The sequence below is a fragment of the Dicentrarchus labrax genome, unplaced genomic scaffold (genome assembly GCF_905237075.1).
Source record: "Dicentrarchus labrax unplaced genomic scaffold, dlabrax2021, whole genome shotgun sequence".
In the NCBI taxonomy this organism is placed as follows: Eukaryota; Metazoa; Chordata; class Actinopteri; family Moronidae; genus Dicentrarchus; species Dicentrarchus labrax.
Window position 1 is genome coordinate 27241558 of NW_026136713.1, and position 20662 is coordinate 27262219.

Consider the following 20662-nt stretch of genomic DNA (forward strand, 5'->3'; position numbering starts at 1 on the left):
TGGAAACTAGTTAGCTTACAGTGCTTTCCTAATGTTAGCACTGATTCCTACTAGATGCTACTTTTCAGTCTTGTTTTTGTCCCAACATAATGAAATACAGGGTTGTAGCTAGCTGTGTCTTTCTTTCACAGGTCCATCGAGTAGGCATGAGATGATATGAAATTGTCATAGTCGCGATTCACAATATTATCGCGATAATCTTTTAAATATGCTTAAAATTCTTAAAAAGGCACTAAAGCATACTGAAATCACTTTATCTTTCATTTTATTCAGAAACTAACCCATAATCCCCCTGTCTTTGAGTTTGAAATCTTAGAATGGTGAAAAGACCGGAAAGGTGTGAGCTCCCTGTTGTGGCAATTCAAAATACATCAGGAGAACAATATAAGACTGTACTGTACGACCTGGACAGCTTTTTCAAGTCAGTCTTGAGGATATTCACAATTATGATAAAAATATATAGTAAAATGATATAATGATGATATAATGCAGAGCCAAGTCCTTGTGCAGCACTTGAAGTGTATTTATATATGTAAGTGTAATATATTTATAGCTTTTTAAATTTCACCTCCAAACGTGGCTGTACTGCTCTGACCTCTTACTGTTGGCCAGGTGCAAATGAAGTGATAGAACAAACTCTTGCCTGCACACAAGTATTCAGTCATGGAAAAGAATTAGAATCTGAATTATCACCTGACTGTTGCTGTGCTATGAATTGAGCTCCGAGGACCAAATGGGAGACAGACAGTGCTAGCAGTGAAGCATTCAGCCAAGAACCAGATATTTTTCTCAGGAGTTGATTGATAATTTTGAAATGGTTTAAACAGTAATTATTACCTTGCTTACTCTCTTATACTTCCCTCAAACTTTCCTGTAAGTACCTCTGCAGTTATAGAACTATTTTTACCAAGGTAGATACACTGCAGGGCACCATGCTGCATTTATGTGTTTTGTATCTGCTTTTCACAGTGCCCCATTGAAGCTTTAATAGCACTGAGTGAAATATTCAGATATTAAACTTTCTCTCGCTGCACAAGAGGGTTCCTCTGCTTCTTTTTGTAATTGTGTAAATATGTGATGTGATTACAGCACACAAACCCCCACACACAAGCACAGATATAAGAATACAATCTCTCTTTCTGACAGACACACACAAACACGGAATTGCTCTTTACTTCAATTAAAAGTTAATTGTCTTTTCAGATGGAATCAATTTAGCACTTTAGAATACTGGATAGAAAATTAGTTCATTTAATCATCTCTTTTCATCGCATTAAGGGAGAGATTATTTTCACGTGACAAATGGATATGATTGGTGCAGCTAAGTGTATTACAGTGTAGTTTTCCATTTCTGAGTGTCTTTAAAGTTTCCAAAATGAAGATATGATGAGCTTAATTCATCACTGACGAGAAAATGGGTTACAGCTAAGAAATATGTCTGCTGCCACAGAAAGCTGACAAAAGGTACTAAAAGATAAGAAAATAGCCGGGGCTTGCTTATACAACCGCCATTTTGTACCAATGTTCAGTAATTATACAGGGAGAAATCCATCATCGAAGAGTCACAGAGAACAATTTGCTACACCCACAGGAATATAGACCAGAATGCAATGCAGCCACTAGACATTGTTGTTGGAAATGACTAGAGGAGGATGCGTTAGATGAGCCAAGTTGATTGGAAGTGGTTTCACCAAAAAGTAAATTATATATACTCCCCATCCAGAATAAAAAAACAACCTCTGGAAATGCGTTGAAGATCAGCAGTTGAGGATCTCTCTCTCTCTCTATCGAAGTTTTAAGCCCTCAGACAGTCTGGGGTGTTTCGGAGATGTAAAAATGTTATCACGCTCAGCAGGTCGGGTTTGCACTGGCGGAACAAACTGCAGCTTCTCTTCATTATTCACTGACTTCTCTCCAGCTGGGAATATTACCTTTGGCTGAAAATATACAGCTGCTGCTCAGCCTCCCGCTGCTCTGTTTGCTCTGTACGCAGGAGGCTGGAGGAGAGTCCAAATAAAGGGTCAGACACTTTTAAACACACACAGACATATATGCACACAAAGATACATGTATCAAGCGTATATGGACACATACACCTTGTGTAATGCTGGTGTGTTACTCTGTCTGCAATGTATTCACACACACAAACGGCAGCTTCATGCATCACTACCGAGGCTAGTAAGAGAGGCACTGGAGACACACACATCAGTTCACACAGATACACACACATTCATTTGTTTTATGTAATGGCTCAACTCTCAGCTACTGAACAAAGCAGAAACAGAATTGAATACTTGTTTCATTTGAACAGAAATAAACCAGTGACTGTAGGGCCTTTTAACGTGGTATGAGAGCTGGCACTATAGAAGCCACTTGTCGCACTGACCAAAGAGCTGTCCTCTTGGGATTGTCACACACAACCGTTCCAAGACTATTCAGAGAATACTGTGAAAAGCAAACAGCCATGTTAAAGTGCAAAGCGAATGACACCACCAGTGGCACCACCAAGGGTGGTGATGCAATAGCTGAAAATATACTGTATGTATTTGAAATGAGAATGTATGTGATGAGAGGGAATGAATAATGGCTTATATGGCCCGCACAGATTTCATTTGCCCTCTTTTCTCTATATTCCCTTTTCTCTTTCATGTGTTCCTGCGTATTTTGTCTTTTCCATTATGCTGTGATCTTCCATCTTTTCTCATCATTTTCTTCTTATCCTTTTCCCCCTCTCATATTCTCTGTCTTCTATTTATTTCTTCCTCTATGCCATTTTCTCTCCCTTTCCCACTGTCTTATTTTCTCTCCCTGTCATCTCGTCTCATAAATATATCCGACTTCACCTCTACATCACGTTTCCTCCAGTGTTCAGTGTGTGTGGCATCTCTTTGTTGACCTGAAGCAATACCACACACACTGTCCCCACTTGTTAGTGTGTGTGTGTGTGTGTGTGTGTGTGTGTGTGTGTGTGTGTGTGTGAGTGTGTTTGTCAGCTGTGTGTATTTGTGCACTGCACGTGATAAAAAGAGAAGGAGATAACAGGTGTGTGTTAGTCTGACAGGAAGAGAAGAGATGGAATGTGAGTATTTATTTGTATTTTCATTCCTGGGTCTATATTTGTTTTCTTCATCAGTTTGTGTGTGTGTCTGCATATCTGTGTGTGTGTGTGTGGGTGTGTCTGCATATCTGTGTGTGTGTGTGTGTGTGTGTGTGTGTGTGTGTGTGTGTGTCTGGACTGCATTGTCTTGCGGATATAAACAAAATCAAACAGAGAAAAATCCTAACAGGAAGCATTACTCTCAGACTGTCGGGTTAAATGCCGCCATGATGCTGTCAGCTGCATTCAACCACAAGCACACAACAAACAACTGCAGCTAACACTGCACACATGCTCACTATCTGCTTCCAAACATGTTATAGCAGATTATTATATACTGGGCTGAGTGGGAACAGCAACGGTGAAAAGAAAACCTAGTTTTATAGGACGAGGAAGGGAATCATAGACCTGTTTGTTAAAAGAAATAAACACAGATCTGTACCCGAGCAAATCCCAAAGGATCTAATTCCAAAACTTAAACAAAGCTTTGCAAGCTGTGCATTTCCTAACCCCAACTTTAATATCTCTTTTGTCTTCAGTTATGGTTTTGGTTTATTTTAGATTTCCATATTTCCTTGAAAAAAAATGTCCATTGTTGTTGTCTAGGTAAAAATGCGTGCTTAAGGAATATTCCCATTTACCACTGCTAAACTAATAAGACTTTAATTTCACTGCTTTCACAGCAGCCAGTGTGACAAGAAATGCTATGAAGTTTCAGCCTTCATTGAGCTGCGCAGGTAGCTTGAAAGGGCTGTTAATTTATTATTACAGGTTTAAATGGTGCTGCAGGTGTCCTTGGGTGCAAAGTAAGTGAGCTGTGTGTCACCGGGGTTGTATTAATATTATGTGGCGTGAGAAATATAACTGGAGAGGTTTGATCTGTTTGTGTCTACTCTCCACTGGTCATACTGTATATGTTGTTTTAGAAGTCATTGGCAATAGATTGTTGTTTAGTTTATGAGAACATGTTAGCTCACAGGGTCTGTTGCTGCTAGTGTGGCCAAAAAACTAATTTGTGTAAATTTACCAACAATTATTGTTCATGTTGTACTCAGTGTTCAGAGTCTCTCTTTAAGGTTAATCTCTTCCCTTTTCCAGTCAGTCTTTGGAAGATTTTGGTTCAGTCTTGCCAGATTATATATTTCAATTGCAGTAGTTTTACCCCAACATGACAGGATATCAGTCCAGCAATACAAGCGAGTGAAAGGTATAGGTATAGTCCCACAAACAGGGAGTTTCCTACCTTTTTTAAAGCTAAACATTAATCTAATTAAATTTAAAATATACAGTATTCACAGCAGTTACAATTCAAAATGGATTTGACTTAAAGTAGACAGTATCTACACATACTCTCAGCTTGTTAACCTAGAACCCTCCCAGGGACAGAGAAAATATTAGAGATTTGGGGACCATCTAGGAATGCTGGTCATGCTTCCTTGTAGTTTTTATTTTTAGTGGCCGATATCACAGCCTGTTTCCTCCCTCTGTGACAGCTCCTCTCAGCTCGTTGGTCACTCAGTCGATAATTTGTCGGCCTGTCTCTTTCTCTGTCCACTAAAAGGTCTCTGGGCTCATTATGTCCACACGACTGCTCCACGTCCCCATCAAAAGCAGACAGATTTGGCTAGAGCTCATTAAATGTCAGATCTGTCCAAAATTTCACAGCTACTGCCAGCCACTGACTGTTTTGATATGAGCATGTTTTAAAAAATGTGACTGTATCTTTGACAGTTGAGTTTATTTTTGTATGTTATAATATGATATCATATATTACACAGATCTGGATACAGACCCATAAACTTGTATACGATTGGATCTTTCCAGATACAGGTCTTATTTGTCCAGCATCAGTTTATCTCAAACTCTGGTCCAGGTCATGATTTCTTGATATGATTTTTATGAAATTTCAAATAGATATTCATCTTCCCCACAGGACGATTCCTGATGATTCTGTTGACACTTGACCTTTTGTATTGTGAGACTTCTTCTGTGTTTTCATGTTGGTCCATGGCACAATATCTCGATAAGTACTGGCCACGTTGAATGTACATTCATGACCCCAATAAAGCCTTCCACTTTTGGTTCTCCACAATCTTTCCAACTTTACACGATTATTTAATGAAGGCAGATTACCATCAAATTTACTTAAACACACTCATGCTCCTCATAGGATAAACCCTTGTGATCAAAATTTGTGCCACCCTCTGGACAAACTTTGCATTCTTTAATGAGCTATAGACCTTTTTCAAAGCGACCATTTTGACATGAAATAGTAGGGTAAACACAGGTGTCATCAATGATACTAAGTAAGGCTCCATTCCATTCAGGTCAAACAGAGTAGGAGTGCTGCTGTTGTGCATGTTGGCTCACTGGAAAGGCTCTGCTACACTAAATGGAACAGAACTTTTAGTAATATTATTGGTAACACCTCTGTTTACCCTACTTTTTTCATGTCAAAGTGACTGCTGAGAAAAAGGTCAGTTGGATCTTAAACACAAAAACTGATTTATTGGAATAGACTGTTCAGAAAATGATCTACTTTGCCGTGCCCCAGTACTCCAGTAATGCTTAACATGCTCACCAGCTTTAGGCTTGTGAGAGGCAAGAGAGAAGCTGCCACTTTAAGTCTGTATGTGTGAACATTAGAGTAACTGTTTGTGTAGCTGTGTGTCCTGCATTGTTTTATATTGTAACGTATATGACAAACATTTAATTGAATTTTGATTAATATTGATGCTTGCTTGTTTTTCGTATTTATATTGCAGACGTCTTCAGCGAACTATCACTCTCTCTCTCACACACACACACACACACACACACACACACACACACACACACACACACACACACACACACACACACACACAAAATCAGGAGTCTTTGTCTTGCCTGCTGTCTGATGGGTCGTCTGGGTATAAACTAACCTTGTTTTTCCCTTCTCTCTCCCTCCCTCTCCCTATGTATTGCTCCTCTACTTTCCTTTTGTCCTTCCATTATTTCCTTCCGTTCGTTCTCACCTTTTCTGCCCTCTTCTGCCAAACTTTCCTCTTGGCTTCCTCCTATTTCATGTTTGTCATCTTGTTCATCATTTGTACTTCCCCATACATTCTGTCTCTTTTGTTAAATACCTTCCTCTTTCTCTTCATTCCCTGTTTCGTTTCCATTTTTTGCCTTGTCCCTTATTTTTATTTTTTCCTTACCTACTCTCCTTATTTCATTTCCTTTACCTTACATTGACATTCTTTTCTTTCTGCTTCTTTCTTTCTTTTGTTCCCTTTGTCATTTCTTTTATTTATTCTCTTTCACTGGCTACACCTTTTACTTAATTCTTTTTCCACTCTTTTCATTTCCTATTCTATTATTTATCCATTATTTGCCTCCTTTCCTTATTTTATTCCTATTCATTATCTAATCTATTTATCTTCTTACCACTGCTTCCACCGTTCTTCCTTCACTGGTTCTTCCTTTTGTCATATTTCCTTTCTCTACCCTTTAATTTCTTCCTCCTCGTCCCTCTCCTCCTCCTCCTCCTCCTCCTCCTCCTCCTGTCTCTCCAGCGGCTGCTCCTCTGCCTCCAAGCTGCTCCTCTGGTTCTGCAACACCAGGCCAGTGCCTGTCTAGCTGCTGTATGTGTAGGGCGTCTCAAGGCTCTATCAAGTGAGTCTGCTGCCCACACCCTCACATCCACACGCAGGGAAATGCACACATTCACACATCTAGCCGTTCACATTAAAAATCTTCATAAATATAAAAAAAAAGCTTCCTGCTGTAATGGTCAAGACAAATGCCTTGACAATACTAATGCAGTGATAAATTAACTAATTTGCAGCTGTAATTTGTTCCTGCTTTGTTATTTCTCGTTTTTCTTAAAAACTGAGGGATATGTGGAGCAAGTTTAGCTTTCCTAAAGCCATTGTGTGCAGGATTTTTTTTGTTTTTTGTGATCGCAGCATCTATCAAAATATTCTGATGGCACCAGCTTTTGTTTGTTAAAAACATTATCCTGGCATAAATTGGTGCAGTCTATGTGGGGATGTAGCAGCGTGCATTGCTGTGGAATTTTTGACACTTCAACTGAGTTTGCAATCAGTGGCTTTAAATCACAAAGTTCTGCAATGTCAGTTGTATACAGAAGTGGTTGCCAACCTTATTCCTTAAGGGACCCCTTTTTCATAATTTATTAAACTGACTACCCCTGACTAAATGACATATTTCATGGATATTCTTTATTATATTCAAGACTGTACAATGAACCCAAATAGTGAATTCAGTATCTGCAAGTAGTTTGTCTACAAGGAGTGATTAGGATGAATTCTGAGCAGATTATGTCTGTTTTCATACAATTCTCTGTTTGTATTATGTATTTTGTTTTGTTATTTTTAACAATCATACATACTTTATATGCTTCTTTTTCTGACAAATTCAGTGTCCTTCCTGCACTTGGCTGTTGTTTTATTATGCACTTTACATTTATTTTTCTTCACATAAGTGACCCAAATGCTGATATATAGGCCTGTGCACAGTTTTTACGTTTTCTAACACCCCTCAAAATCAAGAAGGTCTCACAACCCCCATGAAGCTTTGGCGACAGTAAGGGTCCCAATACCCAGGTTAGGAACCCTGGTGTAGAAGAGAAAGAAGAGAAAGGGAAGGTGGAAACACTTGTTGTTGTGAATTAACACACACACACACAGAGAGAGAGAGAGACACACAGGTAATGGAATATAAGTTAAAGAAGAAGAGTAGTTTTAACAGCACCACCCATCTCCTCTAGATCCTCTATCAGGCTCACAGACGTGCTTGCACATTATTGTTTTAATGCCATTATCTCAAGAAAACAACCTTTATCGTCTCAAGATAACGAAATAATCAACACAAAGTCATTATCTCTTATTACTTATAATGTTTTTTTTAGAGATCAGGAGTGCCATGTCAAAATGCACTGATGGACAATGCAGGGAGGAAAGACATGCATGAACCAGGAGCCAGGAAAAAGTGCATGAATAGAATCTGGACATTGCAGGGATCTTTGAGTTCATTGAATAAATATTTTCAGTATATAATAGATATTTTTTCAGTATTGCATCACATTGCCTGGAAATTAATAACTTATATGAACTCTTAGATGTACATTCCAGTAACAACTCTTCTAAATTCAGTTATGAATCCTCCCCAACAGTCAAGTCAATCTTGAAGGCTGAAATCAGGTGTGATCAAATGAACCAGTCACTCATATTAAAGTTCTCCATAATTATTCTGTCATCTCGGGAAAACAAAAGTTGCTTTAACCCATTTGTACCCACAACTGAAATTTTGAAGTTTCTCAGTGCCCCTCTTGGTTGATGCAACTTTCTCTTCATCGTGTGTGTGTGTGTGTGTGTGTGTGTGTGTGTGTGTGTGTGTGTGTGTGTGTGTGTGTGTGTGTGTGTGTGTGTGAGCACATATAATGCTATTATTCATATTCATTCACAAAATCAAATCTCTAAAGCTGCTATTATCAGTGTTTTCACTTTAACAATGGATGAAATTACTACTTGTAGGCTGTGTGTAAGGGGTTGTTCAGCATCTTTCAGCTCATTGTTTTGGTTTTTACGGCCCACAACTTTGTTTACTCACAAAGAAAAAAGTAATTATATTAATTATAGATTGTAAAATTAAAGACATACTAAGTAAAGATATTTCTGATTGCATAATTCCATCTGGTGTCCATGTAGGTTGTGAATAACCACTGTAACAGATTATTTTCCCACATACGTCATCAACAAATGTAACAGCTCAGCTGTGAGAAGGACTGGATACATACAGGTATATTAAATATGTATATTAATTACTTACATTAAATGTATTTATATCAAATGTCTGGAAAATGTGTTCAAATGACTAATTAGTCAATTAGTAACTCACGTGTTTTTGATGGTGGGAGGAAACCGGAGCACCCGGAGGAAACCCACACATACACGGGGAGAACATGCAAACTCCTCACAGAAAGGCTCAGGACCTTCTTGCTGTGAGGCAGCAGTGCTAACCACTGAGCCACCGTGCTGTCCTAGTTGATGTTAATGGCTGCTCATCCATATATGGGGAAGTAGTGATGGAAGGTGTTCGTTATTCCTCTCACCAAACGTCTTAGCCAGCCGTCGTTGTCAGCGTTGTCGTTTGGCTGGACGTCCACCTCTCCATTGTTGTCCTCCAATCCGGCAGCCAGGGAGGCGGTTCTTCTCCTGAACCCGGAACACTGCGGGCTCAGTGTTGGTGGTTCCTCTTCGGACATCTCGACACAGATGTGGGTAGGCGAGCTCTGAGGAGGGCTCTGGGCAAAGAAAGGATGCTGCAGAACCTCCAGGGGTTTGATCCGCTGTTCTGGATCAAGCTCCAGCATCCTCTTGATCAGGTCAACCAACAGACGCTGTTCAGTTTGATGGTCACTGTCCATCATCAGATGCTCAAGGTCATCAAGGCTCTTGAGCCTTTGGCACCTGGTCTCGTTCGCGTAGACCCCCGTCTCATACGCAAACTGTTCAGGTGACTTGAACGTCCAGCGCTGCTGGCCGTGGCGTTGCTCTCTGAAATAATATTCAGTGCCCATGCCACGGTCCAGCACATCATCTGCCGGTTGGCCCTGAGTTTCTAGGATGAACCTCAGCACATCATAGTCTGTGTCCCCAGGGTAGAGTGGACTCCCGGTTGCCAGCTCCGCAGCAACCAGACCCAGAGACCACATGTCTATAGCCTCATCAAATGGTAGATGAAGCATCACCTCCGGTGCCCTGTACCATGTGGTCTGTACACAGACTCCAGGCTCCACAGCGGATACTGGACGTGCCAGACCAAAGTCAATAAGTTTGACTTTTAGTGGCTGCTTCTTACTGTCCACAAGCATCACATTGTCCGGCTTGAGGTCGGCATGTACAATGTCCATAGACCTCAAGTGGGACAGGGTTGTGGCCAGCTGAAAAAGGATGGGTCTCAGCTCCGCCATGGAAAGACCCCGGAAGTCTCTGCCTACCATGTAGGAATATAAACTTTGATCCAGCAGTTCAAAGTTGAGGCAGATGTGGTCTCTGTCAAAGAAATAGCCATTCCACTTGACGATGTTGCAGGTGTCCGGATCCAGACACTGCAACCGCTTTAGGATGGCTATCTCAGCTCTAGCCTGGTGAAAAACGGAGGGAAGGTTTTTATTCACCTTGATGGCCTCCATCTCATCAGTGACCAGGTTGTGGCATTTGGTCACAAAGCCAAAGCCACCCTCTCCGAGGAAGGACTCCACCTTGTGGCACTCAGCGAGTAAGCTGCCTTTGTAGATCTTGAGCTCCTCTGCGTGAAAGAAAGAGAGAGAAGATAATGTCAGTCAAGTTTGTCCATCAGAGCATAACATAGTGGACAGTAAAAAATATAAACATTAACCTAACAAAGAACCACAGTCACACTGACAATACTTTAGTTAAGTTATTGATTTAAACACAAGGTGTACTTTTTCCTGCTGTTATTGTGTTCCTGAATGCATCCCTACAAAGGTCAACTATTTGAAATTATCCCTTTAATTCAAAGGCTACATTAAACTAATAATAGTTAGGACTAACATTGTGTGCATACAATTTTTCTTCAATTAAAACCTTAAATTGTATATATTACATGATAATATTAAATACGTTAATAACTACTACAAGAGAAATAAAGCAGAAGGATAATGAAACGTACCGGCAGTTTCGTTCAGTGACATTCTGAAGAATGTTGTGTTATGTTAGTTGTGTCTTTCGAGCCGTTAACCAAACGTAAAAAAGAAGATGCTTTGTTTGCGGGTCTTCTTGTGGCAGTCGGGTCGAAGGGTTGAAGATGTGATTTGTCCTTAAAGTGTCTCTATTACACATTCTTCCTGTGACATCACAACTTTAAGGCTTTATGACATCACAGGGTTCCATCAGATCAAAGTACTTAACATTCTAATGTGTGTGCGTGTGTGTGTGTAGGTATGTGTATGTGTGTGTGTGTGTATGTGTAGGTGTGTATGTGTGAGAGAGAGAGAGTATTTGAGAATTATCTCAAAAAAGCAACATTTGAGGTTTAATAGAACAACAATACCCTCAAGCAAATGTTTCCAGCTGCTGTATGACAAGCAATAGTTGTGTGCAATTTTTATGTATATGGAATCTATGGAAACACAATTTTAAGTTTTTTTAAAACTGTGACTTGATTGATTGAAGTGTGATTCTTCATTTTATCTGAACACTTCAAAGTTGTACTTGCCCAAAGTTTGTGGGTACCAAATTTTTAGACTTTAGACCAATCAGAACAAATGTTACAGCATCATACTAAATGTAGTATTTGGGCTATTGGTTCAAAGTGATAAATTATCATTGTCTCAAAAATTTACATTTTGTTTTCTTGATAATTTCTTGACAAGATGATACTTACATAACATACCACAGGAAGGTAATGTAATATAATTTTCATCATAAAATATATCTTCAATTTATAAGTGCATATGGCGTAGAAAAGGCCAAACACTGTTACTGTTTTTATTTACTCACAAAGAAAAAAGTAATTATATTAACTATAGATTGTAAAATTAAAGACATACTAAGTAAAGATATTTCTGATTGCATAATTCCATCTGGTGTCCATGTAGGTTGTGAATAACCACTGTAACAGATTATTTTCCCGCATACGTCATCAACAAATGTAACAGCTCAGCTGTGAGAAGGACTGGATACATACAGGTATATTAAATATGTATATTAATTACTTACATTAAATGTATTTATATCAAATGTCTGGAAAATGTGTTCAAATGACTAATTAGTCAATTAGTAACACACGTGTTTTTGATGGTGGGAGGAAACCGGAGCACCCGGAGGAAACCCACACATACACGGGGAGAACATGCAAACTCCTCACAGAAAGGCTCAGGACCTTCTTGCTGTGAGGCAGCAGTGCTAACCACTGAGCCACCGTGCTGCCCTAGTTGATGTTAATGGCTGCTCATCCATATATGGGGAAGTAGTGATGGAAGGTGTTCGTTATTCCTCTCACCAAACGTCTTAGCCAGCCGTCGTTGTCAGCGTTGTCGTTTGGCTGGACGTCCACCTCTCCATTGCTGTCCTCCAATCCGGCAGCCAGGGAGGCAGTTCTTCTCCTGAACCCGGAACACTGCGGGCTCACTGTTGGTGGTTCCTCTTCGGACATCTGGACACAGATGTGGGCAGGCGAGCTCTGAGGAGGGCTCTGGGCAAAGAAAGGATGCTGCAGAACCTCCAGGGGTTTGATCCGCTGTTCTGGATCAAGCTCCAGCATCCTCTTGATCAGGTCAACCAACAGACGCTGTTCAGTTTGATGGTCACTGTCCATCATCAGATGCTCAAGGTCATCAAGGCACTTGAGCCTTTGGCACCTGGTCTCGTTCGCGTGGACCCCCGTCTCATACGCAAACTGTTCAGGTGACTTGAACATCCAGCGCTGCTGGCCGTGGCGTTGCTCTCTGAAATAATATTCAGTGCCCATGCCACGGTCCAGCACATCATCTGCCGGTTGGCCCTGAGTTTCAAGGATGAACCTCAGCACATCATAGTCTGTGTCCCCAGGGTAGAGTGGGCTCCCGGTTGCCAGCTCCGCAGCAACCAGACCCAGAGACCACACGTCTATAGCCTCATCAAATGGTAGATGAAGCATCACCTCCGGTGCCCTGTACCATGTGGTCTGTACACAGACTCCAGGCTCCACAGCGGATACTGGACGTGCCAGACCAAAGTCAATAAGTTTGACTTTTAGTGGCTGCTTCTTACTGTCCACAAGCATCACATTGTCCGGCTTGAGGTCGGCATGTACAATGTCCATAGACCTCAAGTGGGACAGGGTTGTGGCCAGCTGAAAGAGGATGGGTCTCAGCTCCGCCATGGAAAGACCCCGGAAGTCTCTGCCTACCATGTAGGAATATAAACTTTGATCCAGCAGTTCAAAGTTGAGGCAGATGTGGTCTCTGTCAAAGAAATAGCCATTCCACTTGACGATGTTGCAGGTGTCCGGATCCAGACACTGCAACCGCTTTAGGATGGCTATCTCAGCTCTAGCCTGGTGAAAAACGGAGGGAAGGTTTTTATTCACCTTGATGGCCTCCATCTCGTCAGTGACAAGGTTGTGGCATTTGGTCACAAAGCCAAAGCCACCCTCTCCGAGGAAGGACTCCACCTTGTGGCACTCAGCGAGTAAGCTGCCTTTGTAGATCTTGAGCTCCTCTGCATGAAAGAAAGAGAGAGAAGATAATGTTAGTCAAGTTTGTCAATCAGAGCATAACATAGTGGACAGTAAAAAATATTAACATTAACCTAACAAAGAACCACAGTCACACTGACAATACTTTAGTTAAGTTATTGATTTAAACACAAGGTGTACTTTTTCCTGCTGTTATTGTGTTCCTGAATGCATCCCTACAAAGGTCAACTATTTGACATTATCCCTTTAATTCAAAGGCTACATTAAACTAATAATAGTTAGGACTAACATTGTGTGCATAAAATTAAACTAATAATAGTTAGGACTAACATTGTGTGCATACAATTTTTCTTCAAATAAAACCTTAAATTGTATATATTACATGATAATATTAAATATGTTAATAACTACTACAAGAGAAATAAAGCAGAAGGATAATGAAACGTACCAGCAGTTTCGTTCAGTGACATTCTGAAGGATGTTGTGTTATGTTAGTTGTGTCTTTCGAGCCGTTAACCAAACGTAAAAGAAGATGCTTTGTTTGCGGGTCTTCTTGTGGCAGTCGGGTTGAAGGGTTGAAGGTGTGATTTGTCCTTAAAGTGTCTCTATTACACATTCTTCCTGTGACATCACAACTTTAAGGCTTTATGACATCACAGGGTTCCATCAGATCAAAGTACTCAACATTCTAATGTGTGTGTGTGTGTGTGTGTGTGTGTGTGTGTGTGTGTGTGTGTGTGTGTGTGTGTGTGTGTGTGTGTGTGTGTGTGTGTGTGTGTGTGTGTGTGTAGGTGTGTTGTGTGAGAGAGAGAGAGTATTTGAGAATTATCTCAAAAAAGCAACATTTGAGGTTTAATAGAACAACAATACCCTCAAGCAAATGTTTCCAGCTGCTGTATGACAAGCAATAGTTGTGTGCAATTTGTATGTATATGGAATCTATGGAAACACAATTTTAAGTTTTTTTTTAAAACTGTGACTTGATTGATTGAAGTGTGATTCTTCATTTTATCAGAACACTTCAAAGTTGTACTTGCCCAAAGTTTGTGGGTACCAAATTTTTAGACTTTAGACCAATCAGAACAAATGTTACAGCATCATACTAAATATCGTCTTTGGGCTATTGGTTCAAAGTGATAAATTATCATTGTCTCAAAAATTTACATTTTGTTTTCTTGATAATTTCTTGACAAGATAATACTTACATAACATACCACAGGAAGGTAATGTAATACAATTTTCATCATAAAATATATCTTCAATTTATAAGTGCATATGGCGTAGAAAAGGCCAAACAATGTATAGGTTTTTCCAAAAAGGCTGTTTGTTGTAATCCTTAAGTAGTAACCTTTAGGTGACATTTTGTATGAATAAATATCAGTTTCAGCAGTGGAACACATACTTCAGAAGACAAAGACAGTCAAAGATAAGGGAAAGCATTTTGCATATCACGCTGGAGAAGTGCATGATAAATGCTGAAGAAAAGAAGTAGTGGCATCCCAATGCAGAACAGAATGCAATGCTAAGCTCACATTTGTTTTCTAATCTCGATGAAACAGCAGAGCTAACATTTTCCAGAAAGTTCACATAAATTAATGGAGCATGAAACAGGCGCTGTTTTATATTGATTCGATTATAGATCTTTTGGTGTGTGTGTTCTATTTAGTGTAATGGCTCTACATTTACTTGTTATTACGTTTGCCCTTTTGTGTGCATTTAATCACAGCTAATTACAGTGAGGATCATTTAAGAACTAAGAAACTTCAAATAGCAAGTAAGCAAGCCAGCAGTGATCAGATCAGACACCACTCATGTGGTTCATCGATGAAGGCAGTGAAAATGTGTTGGCTAGTTTGTGAGAAGAAAGGGAACAGAAGGACGCAGGGAGGATCAGAGGGTGGTTAAAGAGACTGAAAGGGGAGAGGAGGAAAGCAGATCTTTTTATTTTCCCTCCATCGTCCGCTCGAGTCTCTCTGCTCCTCTCTGGTCCACTTGTTGCTGCTGGCAGGCTGCTCAGGTCTAATTACATTGCTCCTCAACACTGTCTGTCTCCCCGGGGGGTTATTAGACTGACACACACACACACACACACACACACACACACACACACACACACACACACACATTTGCTTGATTATGAAAGGCTTGAATTCCTACAGGGCTGATCAAACTCAAATCAAATCATCCATTCAGTGCACGTAGGAAACAGAGTTACAAGTCCATGATTGCTGCAACAAAGAAAACTAACAAAGAGCCCACAGGCTCTAAGTCATACATCATAACAAACCAGTCAACTGTTCATCAGGTTTTTCATTTAGGCTTTAACTGTTCAATAAATCTACAAGGTGTGGGGTTGAGTATCTCTTCTGCAATCCACCTTGGAAAAAACCTAAATGTGGAGATCTGGTAGAGCACAAAAAAAACTGATGAGTTTAAGAGCACTAGACATAAGAGATTAAAGGCAAAGAAAAGAAAGAAATCAGAAAGGATTTTTCAACAAAAACTAAAGTGGATCTAAAATGAACACAGTGTTATATTACTAAAAGGTAGATGTAAAAACAATCAGCATTTTAGGAGATTTAGGGGACTAGACCAATTCAATGCACTAATGCATGTGCACACTGTGTGTCGTGTGTGTGTGTGTGTGTGTGTGTGTGTGTGTTTGCGCACAGATTCTAGAATTAAGAGGATAAACAATTTTTTCACTTAAGGTTTCGCAAACACAGAGCATTTTTTTAAATCCCACAGACTTTTCGCTGACATGCAGAACACATCTAAATGTTTGCAAACCTGTCGCTGACTTTCCGCCACTCTGCTGTTGTTTTTCTTTCCACTCTGATTTTCATTTTCTTTTGTCCTGACATGGAATCCAGACCTCCGGAAAGGACATGGTATCCTCACGGTACCATCTGACTGACGACAAACTGTGGTCACCGGCTGTCCTAGACGTGTATGTGTGTGTTTCAGGCAGACGTGTGAGAGAGACCACAACTAATAAGCATGTGGATGTGTGTGTGTTGACATTATATATGTGTGTATGATGGACACCTTGACCAACAGCCAGCTCAAAGGCAACCCCGTCTCTGTTTGTTGCAGATGGCAGCGCCATTTTCAGAGCTATAAGTGTGAAAGTTGTCATAGCTCTTTAAATGGTACTGCTGTATGCACTCAGCTAAGCAACCGCCTGAAATCCAGCACTGTGGATGAAGTCTTCACTTCTCTTTGTACGTCTTTAATGAGAAGATGTACAGAAACTTTGACCGGCAGGGTCAGTAGGGACACCATTACAGCTTCACAAGATACAAATACAAATTTGACAACTTAGAGATCTCTAGATTCTGTAATTATCAAACACGCGACAACTTTTGATGTATTTCCTGCCGCCGTGGATAAATAAATCATCAAAAAGTATGTTTGAAGGAAAGACATCACAAGAATCAAGACTTTGGTGTGGCTTTTCTCAAGTGGTGGAGCACACTATAAGGGCGTAGGTTTTCATTCTCAACATTGGTAGGGACACAACCTGGGGCTTTTTTTAATAGGATAAAATTTTACTTCATTGATTATTCAAATCTCCCGACAGTTAATTAATGTTCTGTGTTCGTCTACAAACCAAAGATCACACAGGTTCAATCCGGTCTCACTCCCAACTTCAAATACTTGGTCAGTGGCCCTCCGCTTCAAAATATGACGCTGTAGGTTACACTCTTGTTTTTTTGTAGAAGCACCAGGGTCCGTGGACAAGTTAGCATGAATAAATAGACATAGACTTTCAAAATAAAGCTTGCATGGTTAATGTTATAAAATAGTCGCAGTTTGGTTAGGGTTACCCAGAAAGGGGCGCCCTGGTAAAGCTAGCATCCCATGTACAAAGGAGAAGAGTTCACATACGTTATTTACTAATTATTTACTTTTGGTTTCACATAGTACACAAACAGCGGTCTCCTGGGTTAAAGTCCTGTTTTTTTTTTTTTTGCCATTCATCCACTTCAACACTTCCATATGTGGACTCTGTCACTCTTTATACTACAACACCTGACTTTGATGGTAGGTGTGTACAGAAATTATGCTAAAGGAATACCTACAATGTCATATTTTGAAGCGGGCCACTGACAAAGCTGCAGTATTTGATGGCTTTGGAGTAAGACCGGGTTGAATTGTCAGGAGTAAAGCTGTCTCTTTTAAGCTGTCTAAAAATAATTCTTTCTGAAGCTTGCTCTAGAGACTTTCCTCTGTCCTGTCAAGTTTATACAGTTACAGTTTTTAGTTTTGCTGCTTAAAAATTAACAATATTTGCTGCAGTTGCATTACTGCATGCATGGAAATGTTTAAATGGACTGAAAGCAACCTCTAATCATTAAAGCAAACACCCATACATCAAAACAACACAATAAAGGAATCACCTGGGGATTTAAAAGGCAGTATATCCTACAGGGAGCGGTAGAGGTGAAGAAATGTGAATGTGGATGCAGGTTTTTCAAACTCAGTAAATTCATTCAGGTGGGTGGCGGGTGGACGCAGGGTGCTGGGTGGATGAAGACAAAGAAGGTAGCACTAAGGAGCACAAAACGTTTGCTCAAATGCAACTGTGCCTGAACTGTAGAGATTCTGTGTGTGCTGACTGTTCCTCAATGTGTGTGCGATGTTATTGAGCTTCAGTCACCTCAAACTGTCAGACAGTAGGTCATGTGTCAGTCAGGAGCTTCTCTTCAGACACCGGGCTTCTTTGTCTTCTTATGTTGAAAGAAAAGTGCTGAGCGCTTCACATATCTTTGTGCTGGAAATTTAAGATTCAGAACCAAGAAAGAAAAGTGACATTGTCCCTGGCAGGGTTGACCGGGGCAGTCAGTGACACTCTCATGCTGTCATAGGAGCTGTCAAGGCTGGGATCACACACCATTCGGCCTGTTTATGTGGAAGAGCTCAGTGGACGGATGCTGAAGCCGGGGATAAACCAAACATGATGGGTTTTATCAACTGCAGTTTGACAATGTAAAGCTGTGTTTAGTCAATGGGATTTCATCACAGAAGTATCAAAGACGTTTAGATTATTTTATGCGAGCTTAAGGGCTGAAGGGTGAAGCCCTGGTTTTAGTGCAGGTTAAAGAAACAAACATCAGAAATTTTACAACAACAGTTAAGTCCAGAAAGATACATTTTACATTTACAACATGTCTTTTTTGGTTAGATTCATTTTTTTACTGCCTTTCTTTTGCATTTTAAAAATGACTGGTTGTGCTCTAGAATTTTTTGCACGAGAACTGAAGCACTGTGTATGTGCGTGTGTTTTTTGGTAAGTAAATAATTGCATTAGCATTACGGTGTGCATGTTTTTGCATAATTTTTTTCATATTTACATGTTGGATATCCTGCTTGCATGTATGCATGTCTGTATGTGTGATTTTTGTTCAACCTTTTTGTGCACACTTGAAAGTATGTGTGTATTTATTTAGCGTGTGTGTTTCCCATTGTCAGCCGCCTGTAGCGGTCCTTTGTGCATTTGGCTGCTGTCTGGCATGCAGTGAACCCTGGAGGATCTGTTCTGAAGAGGCTTTTTTATAGCTAAACAGAATGGTTGTGGTTTTGTTTTTCATTTTCACTGGCCACGCACACTGGCTTTTATAGCTGTGGGAGGCTATTGGCAAGAGATATACAGGAACTTTAATGTGTGTTGATATGGTATAGGGTCTGCATGGCGTATGCATTACTGCAGCCATTTCACTTGCAATTAAACAAGACAACTTAAGGACACAACACACAAACTGTGTTAGTAATACTCGCTACTTTACTTTTTGCACTGAAGACATTTTTGAAACTTTTAATTCTGTAATGAGAATTTAACAAAGAGACACTCCATCGCTGTGGATCTTTGTGCGCTGTAAGTTCACAACATTGAACTTTAGCTTCCACTACAGGGAGTGATGGGATACTAGCACCATCACAAAAACAGCTCTAGCGCTGATCAACAGGTAATTGTAATTAAATGTGATGAGCTGTTTCATGTATGTGCAATAAAAATATGACTGAAGACTTTATCCATTATGAAATATGGATGAAAGACATATAGTATATATGGCCATCCTGTGCACCTCAAACATACACATTTTATCACAAAAGTACATAACAAAATGTTTAAAAATCACAGTCCAGTATTCCAGTCTTACGAAAGAAAATAAACACACTAAACCCTCATTTTACACTTCAAGCTTCTTTTCTTGAAAGTAATTACTATAGTTTGTATAATGATCTATAATGATCAATAGCTCCAGTTTCTATTTTATTGAAAATAAGAATAATATTATTTTTCTCTTTGATTATGTATTGATACACAGATTATTTAATGTAAAAACATATTAAGCCAATGTATCTTTTCAACACTTTTATACAACCTCCTTCAATCTGTGGAACATGTTAATATTGCAAACAAATAAGTTGTATTATATTTTTCCAGGTACATTTTCTTTCTTTGCTTGTATTGAACATGACATTTGATGGATGTGGCAGACTGTGCACAGCTAAAACTCACTTGACAGAGATCAACAATATGTGTCTACTCACCTTAACTAGTGTCAGGCTTAGTATCAAAACTGTGCACAACTCAAGTTAAAATGATTATTAAATCATGAAGTTATGCAGTTTTTTTCACCACAAATGCAGTTAGAGCAGAACTTTTGACCTCCATTAGCTGCGACACTGTGTAACAGCCCAGTTGATTAATGGGACAATCTTCCGAAAAGCTGTGTTGCTTTAAGGTAGAGCTACATGCATTAGCTGTGACTCCAGCAACACACTCAGCAGTCTTCTATCATCTGCATGGCGCCTTCTCCAGAGAACTTGTGGCAGGAATACACAAGGAACCAATGTGTTGTGAGCAGCTAGAGAGCTGTCCTCAATCAGTAACCACATTAAACTGGTCAGGAAGGATTTTCACTTCCTAATTAAATTGACCTGCTGTGTGGGTTGTCGTCTCGCTAACTTCACCATCTCTGTCTGCACAACTCTGTCTCTCTTTTCTGTCCGTTCTTCTGTCTCCTTCTCTCTCTCCATTCTCAGCGACACACACAAATCTGTCAGCTCTCCCGAGATGAAAGTCGGCAATGGCCATAAACAATATAGATGCATCTGGCTCACATCTGCAAACACACAATATAAATTCAGCATAGACAATCCATACATGGTTCACAGCTGCTGCATGTGTCTGTACAAGCCTATTCATCGAGTTAAGATTCATTTTGATCTATCGTATGTAAATGATGTGTAGGTATAATCACATATAAACAAATCAATTCTTAAGTTGATCATTCAGAAAGATCAGGAACAAAAGTTTTGGTGATATTTTCAGAAAATAGGATAATT

At 39.9% G+C, this 20662-nt stretch overlaps 1 protein-coding gene across 5 annotated transcripts in view; it reads left to right on the forward strand.

Moving 5' to 3' along the window:
• Positions 1–20662, forward strand: part of htr4 (5-hydroxytryptamine receptor 4) — a 196291-nt gene that overhangs the window by 148833 nt on the left and 26796 nt on the right. The window contains exon 7 of one of the 5 annotated variants that reach the window (XM_051420061.1): positions 6655–6754. The exons of the other annotated variants lie outside the window; for them this stretch is intronic. Coding sequence (XP_051276021.1) covers positions 6655–6718 — 64 coding nt within the window. The 3' untranslated portion in view covers positions 6719–6754. The remainder of the gene's footprint in view (positions 1–6654; positions 6755–20662) is intronic. 5 annotated transcript variants of the gene reach the window in all.